Source organism: Triturus cristatus, chromosome 4_2 (assembly GCF_964204655.1).
Source record: "Triturus cristatus chromosome 4_2, aTriCri1.1, whole genome shotgun sequence".
In the NCBI taxonomy this organism is placed as follows: Eukaryota; Metazoa; Chordata; class Amphibia; order Caudata; family Salamandridae; genus Triturus; species Triturus cristatus.
This window is the reverse complement of record NC_140586.1, coordinates 503,093,365-503,107,984: the sequence shown is the minus strand read 5'-3', so window position 1 is coordinate 503,107,984 and position 14,620 is coordinate 503,093,365. Positions and strand designations below refer to the sequence as shown.

At 49.2% G+C, this 14,620-nt stretch overlaps 1 protein-coding gene across 1 annotated transcript in view; it reads right to left on the bottom strand.

The window, feature by feature from the left end:
• The window catches only part of LOC146834616 (atrial natriuretic peptide receptor 1-like), a 961,499-nt gene that overhangs the window by 355,673 nt on the left and 591,206 nt on the right, over positions 1 to 14,620 (bottom strand). Inside the window, exons 18-20 of the mRNA XM_085602083.1 lie at positions 9,125 to 9,156; positions 8,754 to 8,802; positions 8,534 to 8,635 (exon numbers count right to left, since the gene is read on the bottom strand). Coding sequence (XP_085458209.1) covers positions 8,534 to 8,635; positions 8,754 to 8,802; positions 9,125 to 9,156 — 183 coding nt within the window. The remainder of the gene's footprint in view (positions 1 to 8,533; positions 8,636 to 8,753; positions 8,803 to 9,124; positions 9,157 to 14,620) is intronic.

Sequence of the window (14,620 nt, the reverse complement as noted above, 5' to 3'; positions counted from 1 at the left end):
ATGCATTTTCCTGCTTGTTGTGGCACGTATACTGCATGTTAAGGCACGTTAGGTAAAATAGATATTTTAAACTACTTTGTGTCTCTGTCACATCTTATTGTGGACAAATACAAGAGTGCGAGCAAAAGGGTGTGCTTGTTACCGCGATTCCAGAGAGATCTGGGAGTGTTGTGTTCTGGGGTGTCTAATCATTTGCTTCCCTGTGAGTGAGTAGGAGAGCAAGTGAGACACTATAGCTAGTCGGTCCTGGCTCAAGGGTACTAAAGTGATAGGAAGACCCAGTCCCTATACACCAAGCTCCCATAATCTTGCACATAGTTCTGTGTTTGTGCAGAATCCCTGCAACACTCCTGTCCAGAGTTAAATAGACAGGCTACCAGAGGTTTGAGCACAGGGTCAATTAGTCTCAAGAAAAGCATGTAAATGCTGAATAAATATTTGACAGATGATTGGTTTTTTCCAAGAAAATCATTCTTTTATATATTTGTTCCACACTAAAAAAGTTTTTCTTTAAAAGTAACACTACAAATACTATAGAGCATTTACATACTTTGAGGCCTTTTCACAAAGTTACAACCAAACTTACCTTTTTTTACATAGAGACATCTGGGAGACTGCTGAGAGGCATTATACCATTCACAGGGATGGAGATCTTCACCACCAGTTGGGAGCCACAAATCCCATCCGAGACGCAGATTGCCTTAGAAGTTTGAGAACATCCACAAACGGATACATTGGTGGGCATTACCAAACTGCTCTCCTTCCCCTTTCAGCCTTGGCATGAGCCTTCAAATTACCCTACCCAAAGGCTGGTGTAACTCCCCTTCCAGTCTGCAAGGGGGAATGGATCAAACCCATGTTTGCTGGCAGTATAGTGAAAGGATGTTCACAAAGAGATAAAAAAATGATCAGCAGATAGGAACAAAAATGTACGGTTGTATAGAGAAAACTTGCAAACTGTGTCCTTTGCAGCTTTCCAGGTGTTCTCCTGGGAATGTTTGTGAAAAGAAAAAAGTAGGAAGAATATACTCAGGTGGAGATCTCAGCTTGTTCATTTCCTATTTTTTCATGAGTCGGTCGGATCATTTTTCCCCCATTCTTTGAGTACGCATTTACTTACCATGTAGAACCAATAGAATTTAGAAGGGGGGCCATTTTCTTTAACCAAATAGCTCCTGCCAAAAAAAATGCACCTCATACAAAGAAATGGAAGAACCTTTGGAAGGCAGAATGATAAACCAAACAGCCAATACAATGAGGAGAATAATGTTTACTCGAGTAAAGCTCCTGGCATGTGTGCTATTTAGAAGAGTGGTGACAAAACCTGCATAAAACATCTACACTGCCAGGTCAGACCTAAAAATTACAATTAAGCCATGTGAGTAAAAAACGCAAAACTTTTTCATTAGACACCCAGATGTGTAATACAACCTTGCCACTGAAAAGTAAGTGTAGAACTATTTGAGGGAAAGATAACAACAATGCTCCTAATTTGGATTTGTGAAACGATGGATTCAGATTGTTAGTGGGCATTGATATTTTTCAGAATTTTATTGTTTTGAGCAAATGGCCACAGTGTTAAATAGCCTCTTAGAATGATGAACCTGGAATTGCACATTACAGAGCATTACAAGGTGGCTACAATTGTAAACATCCCATGGTAAGTTATCCACTTCCCCCATATCTTGTCATGTTTCTTAAGACAGTCTCTGGATATATGGACAGCGTTTTCCTGTGTAGCACACCAGTCTATCACCTTCTTCCATGCAGTCAGCAATGGAGGAGAAGCCTATCTAGACCGCCTCAATCCCCACCAGGGTTCTATCCCTGACATTGTCACTGATCCAATTAAGGACTCCCAGCAGTGAGAACCTGGGGGAGAAATCTATCGGCCTCCTGATTGCCCTGACAAGGATGTTGAAGACTGTGTGCCAGTATTGGGTTAGATGGGAGCACTCCCACGCCAAGTGGAAGTGAGCTCATGGCTCTTAGCATTGCCAGCACTCTGGCATCGGCATGGCACCAGTGTGCCAGACCCGCACTGGTGTTCTGTAAGTCATGTAGATAATAAAGCTGAATGAGTCGGAGCCTTGATGATATGACCTGTACCCTAGGTGACATGCGGGCAGCCCTCCAATCGGAGTCATCCAATGGGCTTACCAATTGTTCCCATCAGGACTTTAGAGGTGTAAACACTTCTGGAGAGTTTAAGTATGAGGGATTTATAAATCCAAGAGATCCCCTTGCCTTCAAAGGGCCCCATGAGGATTTAGAATTCTAAGGGGGTATATTCGGGGATGTTTTGAAGGGAGCCTTGATGTTGGCTAAGGGCACAGGGTAATTTAAGGTATCTGAGGAATTGTGATCCATGTAGATCATATTCGTCTTGTAGGGTCTGAAAGGTTTTATTGTGTGAGTCCTGCCATATGTGCCCCAATGTGGAAAGTCCTATTATGTCGCTTCTCCCAAACCCTGCCAGGGGGGAAACATGGTTTAACCATCTCCCTGATCATAGAGGGGTCTCGAGTGTAATCTTTTTGTCCCAGCAGGTCCATTGAAGCACTGAGCGCCAAGTCAGGAGGACCACTCTTGAAGGTTCAGGGAAATTTGAGGGGATGGGGCTTCCATACAGCATGCCTCTGATGTTGTCTAGACCTAGGGTGGTCACCTTTAGCCTGAACAAAGAGTCCCTCCAACCTCTGTTTAGCCAGTCATTGGCCATTAGCAGGTGGGGCACCCAATAGTAGAGGTGGACATCTGCCAAACCTAGCCAAACCATCCAAGGTTGTTTGGGTAAATTTCCCAAAGGCGATGCGAGCGGGCGGTTCAACCATATAAATGCATGTTTCTTGGTATGGAGGTTGCAAAACCATTGCTGTGGCAGGATCAGGGGTTGTTTTGCAAGGTGTAGAGCAGGCGGGGCAATGTAATCCTTGTAACTTGGGATAGTCCGACCAGGACATTAAGAGGCATCTTCGCTCATCTGTTAAAATCTGTTGTGAGTTGAAACAATAGGGTCTGTTTGTTAAGACTCCAGGTGAAAATTGGTCCAAACTGCCACTCTGAATCCTCCTCCAGACTCCTCAGGGAGGGGGGGTCCAGGACTGATTTAGGCCAATTTATTTGTGATCTTGAATTGTCACCAAATAGGGTGAGCATCTGTAGCAGCCAGAGGATCGTGACAGATGGTTGGGAGATGTATAGAAAAAACGTCATCTGCATACAATGCAATGCGGCCCTCAGTCGCTATGCCCCAGTCCAACCCCCAGACCTGTGCGTCGCATCTGACCCTGCCTGCCAGGGGATCTACAACTAAGGTGAAGAGGAGCCGTAATTCGGGGGCATCCCTGCTGGGTGCCACAGCCAATTGCAAAGGGCGCTGAGAGAGTACCATTGACACGGACTTGAGGTTGTAATACAGTACCCGGACTAGTGATAAGAAATCTGGGGCCCAGACCCACCTTTACCAGCACTTTGCCCAGGAAAGCCCAGTTGATGGAATCAAAGGCCTTCTCGAAATCTAGTAGGAGAAAGGCGGTTTATCTCCCAACTGTGATAGGCGAGTCAGGGCCATATGTACTCTGCATAGACAATGTCTAGAGCTCCTATTGGGCATAAATCCATATTGGTCTGGGTGGCTCAATAGTACAACGACTTTAAGTATACGATTAGCCAGAATTTTGGCATCGATTTTCAGCTAATAATTAGTCCTGGGTGGTAAATTTTGTTCCGCTCTTGGAATTTGCGGAATTTGGGTAATTTCGCGTTCCGCGGAGAACGCTTCGCGGAATGTTTTGCTTGTTCACGTAAGGCACCCGTATCTACTTTTAATCAGAACTCAACCCTCAATAAGAACCTTGAGTAATGCATCTGTACTTTAGTTGCCTTCTAACGGCGTGTCCCACCCCTTGACTCGACACTACTGCTGATTTTACAATCTCGGGCCATAAGTGTATAACTGTTTATTACCCATTGATTCTCGCTCTACGTGTGGCCAGTGGAAACCTTGCTCCTAAAGTGTGGTGCATAATAGAACCTTTCCCTGTCTTAAATGTACCACTCAATGCTTTTGAGCGTTTAACCCTTGCTAACAATTAAAGGGTCATTTTCTTTCTTCTTTTGCCAAGCAATATTATCGAAGAGGGGTCATCATTTAATCATTGTGTCTCTTTGCATGTTCAATCTTATAAAAGCTTGAACAACGATACTTCAGTAGCAATTAAATTAACCAGTCTTGTCGGAATGCAAGTTTATTGGATGTATATTGTTTCTGTTCAAATAAAAATTCCTCAGAGCTTGAACAACGATAGGCCAGTAGCAATGATATTAACCAATCTGGTAAGTTTATTGGCTGTATATATGGCTCTGTTTTTGTTCAGATGTAACGCATCAAGTTGATTTGGTCTACTGCCACATTTGATTATCTTTGACAGTTGATGTTTGGTCTTACCTACGAGGTATTTCACTTTGTTTATATTGATGTAATTTTCTCATTTTATTAGCATGCTCGCAAATAGAAAAACTTTTCTTTCTCACTACTATTCACCACTCCTGAAATCTGCGCTATTGGTACTATAATATTTCTCTTACCATGATAAGCTTGCTAACGCTGATCATTGCTACGGTGTCTAAATAACAGTGTCCTACATTCTGACCACATAAAATATTGACCAATCTACTACTCGATAGCACAAACCTGATTGCAATACTAAGCTTGCCAGCACCACCTCATAGACCATTATGGACTAATTAGTTATTCGCTTGGACCATTTCAGATCCTAATCAACTTGCCTTACCTTTGCAACACCGGTTTAAAAATCAACTTGAACACCAATGTAAAACAATAAAAACCAGGATGTACCGTTTACTGTACCCAGTAATACACAGTGTTTTATTTTCCCTTTGGAGCTGACATGGTCTGTAAGAATGAAAGTGTGGGAAGTCATGAAGTCTTATCTGCCTTGTTCACAGGCTGTGTACCGGCTGGGCAGCTGCTGCGGTGAGTGCCCCCACAGACTGTGGAGCCCAGCCCCTGGGTGTGAATCCTCTGTCTCTAAACAGGAGTCCATAGCTGATTTCACCCCCCCTGGAGGAGGCCCCTCGGCGCATGACCCTCACACAGGCACCAGATTGGATGTCAGGGCGCTTTGCCCCATCACCCATTCCTAAGCGGATTCATGGGTGCCGAAAAAAATGGACTTGGAGTTGTGAATGACCTTGAGTCTTGCTAGGAACATCAGCATATAACGCAAGTTCATCGCCCGGAGTTTCGTCTTAACTTTGTCGAGGGGTTTGTGAGCCTAGTGTTCCTGGCGAGTCTAGTCTGGGAATATCATGAGTCATTGGTTCATAGTTTTTTGGGCCTGCTGCAGGATTCTATCTCGGTCTCTGTAGATAAATATTTTGGCATTAATTGGGTGAAGTGGGGCTACGTGTGATGGGCTTAGGTACCAGAGACCTGCGGGCCCTCTCAACCACAAAGCAAGTAGATAGTTGGGAGGCCAACACCCACAAGGGAGAGCCAGCCCCCAAGGAATTGTTCCACGGCTGAGCCCTCTGTGCCCTCTGGGAAGTCTACAAAGTGAATACTGCAGTGCTGGGCTCTGTTTTCCATGTCCTCGGCGCATTCTTCCAAAAGTTTTGTTGAAGCTACCAGCCTGGAAAACGTGGCTTGGAGTTCGCCCAGGATATCTTCCACCCCTGGGACTCATCCTTCAGATTCTGTGACCCTATCTGCCACTCCGCAAAAATCTTATCATAGGAGGGGCACTGTCAATTCCACCTTCCCAACTTTTTATTCGAGCACCAATTGGGAGGACTGGATCGCCAATAAGAATAGCTCCAGTTTCTTCTGTCTGAGAGGAGGCCTGCAGGGTGACTGCCGTGTCTTGGTGCATGAGCGGTCCTGACGTTGGGGCTGTGTATTTGTCTATTGTGGATTGCCCCTGGGCCTCTGCAGGTTTCTCAGAGCCCATGGTAAAGCCGTGGGGTCCAGTGCAGTTGCTCGACAAGAGAGCCATGTGAGCTGGATGGCCACCTAACCAGAGCATGCGAGGTAGACCACGAAAGCGTGCTTGCTGAATGGAGGAGGTGTTCAATGGCCAGCTTGCTCCACCAGCTCCTGAGGTGGGTAATACATGCAGCCATGAACCCCCCTTAAGCCCAGTCCAATTCGGTCCAATTTTACTTCTCCTTGCAGCATGGCCAGCACTAGCCTGGGGCATAATGTCCAGACCCTGCCGGTTGCATGGAGTCCCCACACCGGCTAGCCCAGCCTCACCTCCAGGCCCGGGGGCTACAGTGGTCTCCAGGTGAGAGGTCCCACAAGGAGGAGATTAGGGCAGCGCTGGTGGGAAAATCAGCGAGCCCTCCCCAAATTGTTGGAGGGGACTGTTGTCTGTTTAGCTTCTACCGTCGAAGGGCTGCTGTCTCCTGAAATCCAGTGGCCTCATCACAGGCGATAAAGCGTCTCCTGCCGAGCAGGAAGGCCAAAACGAAAAGGAGGGAGGGTCCCAGCTCCATCGTTTGAAAGCCCAGGCTCCTGGTCTCTGTAAGGGGGGGAACCCTCGCCAGAGCATTGCAGGTTTGCCTCCAGAGGGTGCTTCGTTGTGCTGCTTTGCCCATAGCTCAGTTCTGGTGCTGCATGGCCTCCATCTTTATCACAGGGCTTAACTGGAGCCGCCTAAGTTACTTCCACAGCTCCAGGCTATGGTGCTGCCTCCCAAAGTGCTTCAACCCACCCCCTCAGCAGCAGGGGGTCATCTTGCAGTACAGACTCCCATCAGTACCCAAGAGAAATAAGGTATGGGTGTTGCTGGTTGGGAGCTCCAGTGAAGAGTGACCACCATCTTGGCCGGCAAGGCCATGCCCCCCCTAATTTAACATTTTTGTTTCAAATATATGTCTACCACTTTTAAGCAGCAGCAAGCTTTCCTTTTTCTTCCTTCTTTTTATTTGTGTGGCATATGCTTGCATTAAAAAAATAAAAAAATAACCATTGCACCCGCTTGCCGAGGCATGTCTTACAAGCATTGCCAGTGCTTGTTACTGAATGTTAGGTGGTAAGTAATGGTCCTGGCCATCATCTGCAGGGTCACTCCTAATTCTTTCGCCTTCACCCCTCCTGCTTTGCTGAATTTCTTTTTGTTGACTTTAGGACTCTGTTCACTTTCCCACCACTAATGTTCTTGTGCTCTCTCTAAAAAAATAGTAAAATTGGCATTTGTCTGGTTGGCACATATAATTTACTTGTAAGTCCATAGTATATGGTACAACATGTACCCAGAGACTGTAACTTAAATGCCACTAGTGGACCTGCAGCCCTCACTGTCCCACACACTCAAGTATCAATTTTTAAACATGTCTCAGGCCTGCCATTGAAGCCTGTAGTGCAGTTCTAAACTGCCATTCCGCCCTGGCAAAATAAACCTTTTCCCAGGTCTAAAAACCCAGAGGGGAGGATGCATAGTATTAAAAAACGTAAGACATGTGGAATTAAGGTTTAAATGTCCTGGTAGTGAAATACTCTTGAACGTCTTTTCCACTACTCTAAGGCCAATTTCTCCCTTGGGCACAATGTGGGCCAGAACCAACACATGCATCCGACCGTGCTGCAACGCGGTCAGCTAAAACCTTTGACTGTTATCCGATCTAGTTTGACCAGTTACCCATGGTTGGAGTTTTGATCTTTTAGGTGCTATTTTAACACTAAAAAGTTTGAAGATTCATAACTCTGGTAGTAATGATAGGATTTAATTCATTTTGGTGTCCTTTTGTTTAATTAACTTTTTTTTATTTTTCTTTAAATTGGTTTGGGGGTTTTTAATCTGCTTTGTTTTAACTTTATTACTGTTGATGTGCTGCATACATTCTTTACACATTGCTTCCAAGTTAAGCCTGACTATTTTATGCCAAGCCACCAGAGGATTAAGCACAGGTTAATTTAGTGACTTTTTGTGGTCACCCGGACAGGGATTGTGATTGATGCTTGAGTGGGGCTTTTCTCCCCCTCAACCAATAACTACATTTCGTACAATAGGAATGAAGACTGTCTGCTCTTGGGAACATTCACTGGCTTGCTGTTGGAGGAATGAGAGTTATGGAGCACAACTCAGGGGAGTTTTCCTTATGTTTACCTTATAGTTTTGACATTTGCTTTCCTGTGAGGGGAATGAGTGAATACGTGAGTGAGTGAATAACTTTTGTAGCGCACAATGGATTCAACTGTCTAATGGTGGTACTCATTAGGTAGCAATGGAAACGAAAAGACAGTGACTTCAGTATCTGTTCTTTTTCTGCAAATTATATTGGCTATTCCAGTAAATAAAACATCATATCTGGTACTGCAGACTGTAAATCTGATGTGAGCAGCTATTATGTCACTGCAAGCAGCGATATATGAGCTGCTGTTTGCTTAATCTCTCAATATCAGTGAATTACATTTGCCATAGAAGATGTTTTGAGCATCACGTTAAAAACATTTTTCTAAGTTTTCAGCCAGTCATCTTGTGCTTCTGCAGGACTGCAGACCTACCTCTGAATAATCAGCTTTATTTGGACAATACTCATCAGATTTTGCAACTGAAAGGTCGGGCAATGGAGGGCACCATGTCTCATCCTTAAGATTGATATGCCCCTGGTAGTGGAAAGGAGGACACATTTAATGTTAATATAAATGCATTCATATACATGTATTTCACTAAACTAAACAGCCATATAAAAAGTACAGTTTGTGAGTAGACCTTACTGCTTACCTCAAATGGATCACATCGACTGGCGATTTCAACAAGAATAGTTGCATAGCTGCAGAGGGCAAAGGGACAACGATGTTAGTAATTAGTATAGGCTTGAATCGTGCAGCAATGTTTTGAATACAACTCGTCCACATAATTGCGACCCTGCACAGGCATGTTTTTTCAGGAATCACAATTACGGATGGTGTGCCTGATTTGAGCTGGTGGTTGCAAGGTGCCCGCCATCAATCATTTTTGGGGACTAACAATTATTTTTCGTCATCAGACTTTGAACCAGAACAAGAGAGAGAAACGTACAATAGGGGAAAAGAAGGAGGAAGAGTAAGACGAAAAAATAGTGAGAAAGAGAGAAAACTTGGATGAAAAAGAACCTGTAAGAGTCAGATAAAGAAGCAGGAATTATCTGGTGGTGGATTGATGAGGTATGAGGTGGCATCCAGACTATGCAGGCTTGGTATGCAGTAGTGCTGGCCGAGGGCTTCTGAGCAAAACTTTGTCTCCCGGGCACCTATTCTTTTATAAATTAAGCACTGGATACACACCTTAATTACCACATGCATTAAAGTATGCACCCTAAATTACATTTTGGCAGGCCAAACTGTCTAGAGATTAACAGGAGATAAAGCCCTGAAGTATTATAGGCTGGAAACCTTTTGGATGTGGGCGACAAAGTCTTTGCATAAACCATTCTGGGAAGGCTTATAGAATGGGCAGAAGTGAACCACATTGTATCCCTCCCCCCCCCCCCCCCCGCACAGGGGGGTTTCAGGGAATGTCACTCCACCATTGATCATTGTTTTTCTCTCTGGTCAATCGCAGGGAAGTAGGTAAAACAGAGGGGCAGTCTGTTTTGCCGCCTTGTCGAGTTTCGGGCGTCATTCGAACTGGTGGACTGGAATTGTTCACGGGAAGCACTGATCAGGTGGGAAATCCCCAAGGGTCTCCTGGCTATAATTCAGGAGTTACACAGCTATAATTGGGCTCAGGTCATTAAGGATACTGAAGGGAACTTGGCGCAGAAAACAGTGATTGAACTTGAATTGTGACAGGGGTGCATCTTGGACCCCTTACTTTTCTAATTATTTATAGCTGATCTACCATTAGCTTTGGGGGGGCGGCACGCGGCATTAGATTGTAAATATATTGAATGTCTACTATATGCATATGAACTCGTCATTTTAGATCAGAGAGAGATAGGCCTTCAAAGAAAGTTGGATGTGTTTATGGATTGGTGCAGCCATAAAAAACTATTAGTAAATATGGAGAAAACAAAGGTACTGAGTTTTGGTAAAACAAAACAAAATTTGGCTGGTTTTTGGGCCCGATTCAGCTAGATATTGTTAAGGAATGCAAGTATTTAGGGGTCTGTGTGAGAAGTCCCTAAAATGGAATGTCCATCTGGAGTCACTGAGAGTAAGGGATCTTGCCTCAGTCAGTGGCCTGGCAAAATTCAATAGGGACTATGGTGAGATGTCTGACAGGCCCGTTTTGAAGACCTATGTGGCCATGATACCCCCACAATTCCAATATGGAGCAGAACTGTTATATATAAGTGGTAAAAGTGGGTGGGCCGTCGAAGAGGGGAAATGTTTAAAAAACGTATTGTCCCTACCCAGGACATCTATGACTCAGGCCATAAGAATGGAAACTGATATGATATCTTGGAACATAATGGCCCGTATGGCGCTAAGAAGATTCTGGCAGTGCCTGAGCTCTGGGGAAGAGCTTGAGGTATGACAGTGGAGTAAAAATGAAATACAGCAAAGGGAATTGAAGTGGGCAAAGGGGGCTAGGAACATTTTAGACAAAAACCTGTAGGGATCTGAGAGTCAAGTTGTGTCCACAGAATTGACAAATTTACATTGCAAAAAGTGAGATCAGGGCATTAAGCAAGGAATCGTCCCCAGACTATAATCAACAGTATTTCGAGGGAAAAACATCAGTTCATTTCATGTTTAATTTGTGGCAAAATGAACAAAGGTTCCTGTAGACAGATGTATTACCAAATTGTTGGCTTAGAAGGGAATTGTTAAGGCTAAGGGTTGGAATTAATCCCTGTTATACCAATGATAGGATAAAGGGGCCGTGATTGATTCTGGAGGGAATTGCACATGCCTGCTAGACACTAAGGGGCATATTTACAATAACTGGCGCATCCCTGCATACCAGCAGGGATGCGCCAGTTATTGTGCGCCACAGCTCCGCCACCATGGATGCGCCGCATTTACGGGGGCGTGGCTAGGCACGCGATGGAAGCAGACGTGCCCGGGTAGAGCTCCCGCTTGAGCCCTCCTGCACCGGGTCGTTTATCCGTCACAACGCTCCTGTGTGCTGCTCGTTCTGACCGGCGGGCCCGCTACGGAGCCTTCTCCGTCACCTGGCTGACTTTGAAGAGAATCGGCGGTGGAGAACCGCGCCGACCCTACCGGCGGGACTGCGGCCGCTCTGCTGGGCGCGCGGCCGCGGCTCGCGACTACGCAAGCCCGAGGCGCTGCCTGATCCCCTGGGCCCAACGCTGCGGCCTGCGGGGGAGCTGCTGCGACGCTGAGCGGCGGCCTGCAGCCGCGGCGGGGGTGGCCTGGTGAAGCGAACGCCGCGACTGGACTCGCCTGGGGACCCCCCTGCGGAGCCGAAGAAGGGTGGCGACGAACTGGGGACGCCCCCGAGAACACGAGACCGCGCTACTGGCGACGCCCGGACTCGGGGTGAGTCGTGTGCCTGGACCCCAGAGACAACCGGACAAACCCGGGGGGCGCGGCGCCCGATCGCCGCTGCGCGTCGAAGGTAGCCGTCGTGTTCCACGTGGACTGAGAGTGCACTGGAAGGGCAGTGGAGGAGGCCCCTGGACCTGAGAGGGCGCGCACGGACCTAGCTTCTCCCCCCCGCACTCTGCCAGGGCAGTGGATGCACTGAGGCGGCTTTAACTTTGGAGGTCGGCAGTACTACAGTGCGACGCGCCGGCGCACGTTGCCGCCACCCGTGGGCCCTGAAGCCACTATAGGAGCGCCGACTTGGGCCTTCTGGACGCGCACATGGCGCGATCCCCGCGCCACGGGCTGACGTGAGGGGCGACGCGGGAGAAGAGGCGCAGGAGTGCTCTGCAGACTGGAGGGAGACACTGAGCATTGCACCGGCCGCGACCGGACCCCTCACTAATTGGGACCCCTGGACACATGGCGATGGCGGCACGGCCTGGCTGACTGAGGCGGTGAAGCCTGGCGAAGTGCGACGCTCCTCTCCCTTGGAGTGGGGCATTGACGGAGCGGAACCGCCCCGCTGCGCGGCAGCGGCCCCCCTACCCCTCGGCGACGGGGGAGACACCTTGCACACGCCGCCGGCCCCATGCCTAGAGGGGCGCGAACCCGCTCCGGACTGGGAGCTGCAGCGGAGAGGGGACGGCACGAGAAAGTGACACCCACGATGGACACCGACCACGTAGCGGCAAAATTGGACAGCGTTCTGGCGCCCATGGAGAGGATGGAGGAATCGCTGCAGCAGACGCGCACCTCCCTGGAGACCCGAATAGACAGTGTGGCAATCAACCTAACACACCTCAGAGCCGACCATAAAAAGTTGCAAGCGCGCACCACCTCGCTGGAAGGCGCCATGGCGGAGGTCGAGCCGGCGACGAAACGGACAGAAACAAGGATGCAAGACCTTCTGCATCGGGTGGAACTGCTAGAAGGACGGGCTGAGGACGCGGAAGGCCGGGCACGAAGACACAACATTCGCCTGGTGGGCATCCCGGAGAGATAGGAAGGGGCGAACCCTGTCTGCAAGGTTGAGGACTGGCTACGAGGCCTACTACCAGACAACACACTTTCCCCGCACTTCGTGGTGGAAAGGGCCCACCGCGTGCCCGTGAGACCACCTCCTCCGGGCTCTAATCCTAGGCCGTTTCTCCTCCGAGTACTCAACTATAGAGACCGCGATGCCATACTGCGAGGAGCCAGAACCTTAGGGGAAATTACCATTGACAACGCAACAGTGATGTTCTTCCCAGACTACACAGCGCGAGTACAGAAGCAGAGACACTCTTTCCTAGCGATCAAACGAAGATTGCGTGAAGCGGCCCTCCAGTACTCACTACTCTTCCCGGCCAAACTACGGGTGGTGGCACACGACAAAACCCACTTCTTTACGAACCCCGAGGAAGCGGAGGCCTGGCTTGATGGCGGGATGCCGGACGCGCCACGGCGGACGATGGGAGCAGACGCGGCGGAGAGGACGAGGGGATCAAGACGACGGCACCGCCGCAGGACGCCCACACCGCCGCCGGCCGGAGGGACGGCGAGCCGCTCCCCGCCGGCGGACCTCGTTCAGCAGGAGCAGCGGGATGCCTTGCGCAGGGTGGCAGAGATCAGCAATTCCCCGGCGTCGTCGGCTCGGCCGGACGCCAGCCCGACAGTGCACTCAACGGACGACGAGGCGATCTATGGCATCCCGGACACGCAGGACTCTGGGGGACCCCCGGAGGTCACACCACAAACGGCGGACCTCTTCGGCTGAGGAACCCTGGTGATGAGCTGCCGTTTGACGCGAGCCATTGGCCTACCGGAGTCCCTGTTGGGCGGCCCCTTGCATGGCTGAACCTGCTGGAGGGCCCCGGCGCCTCCACCGTTGACACTATGAGGGATCCGCCCACGGAGCTGGACACTGTGAGTACATTTTCTACTTATGAACACACGGCCTGCACACCCAATTTACAGACATGTAGAGACGCCTCTTGGTGCCGCATCGTCGGCTTGTTGCTAATGGCGTGATTCGAGGGGGGACATACCCATGCCCCCCCCCCACGGGCGCTCCTGCCCCCGCTGGCCCAATGGCCGGGCGCACAGCTGCTACGGCCTTGAACTATAGACATCAGATGCCTGCCGGCCGACAGCAGCATATACGCAACACCTGGGAAGCATGCGGGGCGCTTCCAAAGCTGCACTGTTTTCATTACTGTTAAGAAGATACATCACCCACCCCCCGAGACTGTATAGTTCATAAGCTCGCTTGAGTGTTTGGACGGCAACCTGTTGTGCAGCCGACCTTTTGGTATTCTCCATTTTCTAGTTGCCATGTTCAGGCTTTCTATGTACCCTTTCTTCCCTCTCCCCTTACCCTACTGGAGATCACGACACTGCACGCACATCACCCGCTTTAGCTGCACGGCGGGAGCGGGCTGCTGGCCCTGGGGGACCCTTGAGATGGGGGATGCGCTCTTGGGGGCTGGGGGAGACCCCCACACACAGGACCACTATGGCTAGCATACAAATATGCACCTGGAATGTCAGGGGGATGCATACACCGGCTAGGCGCTATCATATCTATTCGTACCTAAAGCGGCACAAAGTCAACATAGCGCTGCTCCAGGAAACCCATCTGAACGGGACTGAGGTGAGGGCGCTCCATCGTAGATGGCGAGGGCAGCTGTACGCTACGGAATACTCCTCATTTGCTCGCGGAACACTGATATGGATTCGCCCAGGGACCCCGTGGGAGGCCACAGACACTGCGATAGATAGTGAGGGCAGATATACGGCTGCGCAGGGCAGACTAGATGGCCAATTTATCACGCTGATGTCCCTCTACTCCCCAAATGTTGATCAGGCCGGCTTCCTGGCGCGGCTATCAACGACTATGGCAACTTGGCACGACACTTCATGGATCATAGGGGGTGACTATAACTGCACCTTAGACACCACACTGGATCGCTCCTTCCCGCCCCCAGCTAACGCCCCTACCAGGGGAGCCACGAAAGCGCTGCTGGAATGGGCCGCGCAATGGGATTTGCAAGATGTCTGGCGGCAGCGCAACCCAGGGACGCGGACGTACTCCTAATATTCTGGTGCCCACGACTTGCATGTCCGCCTCGACCG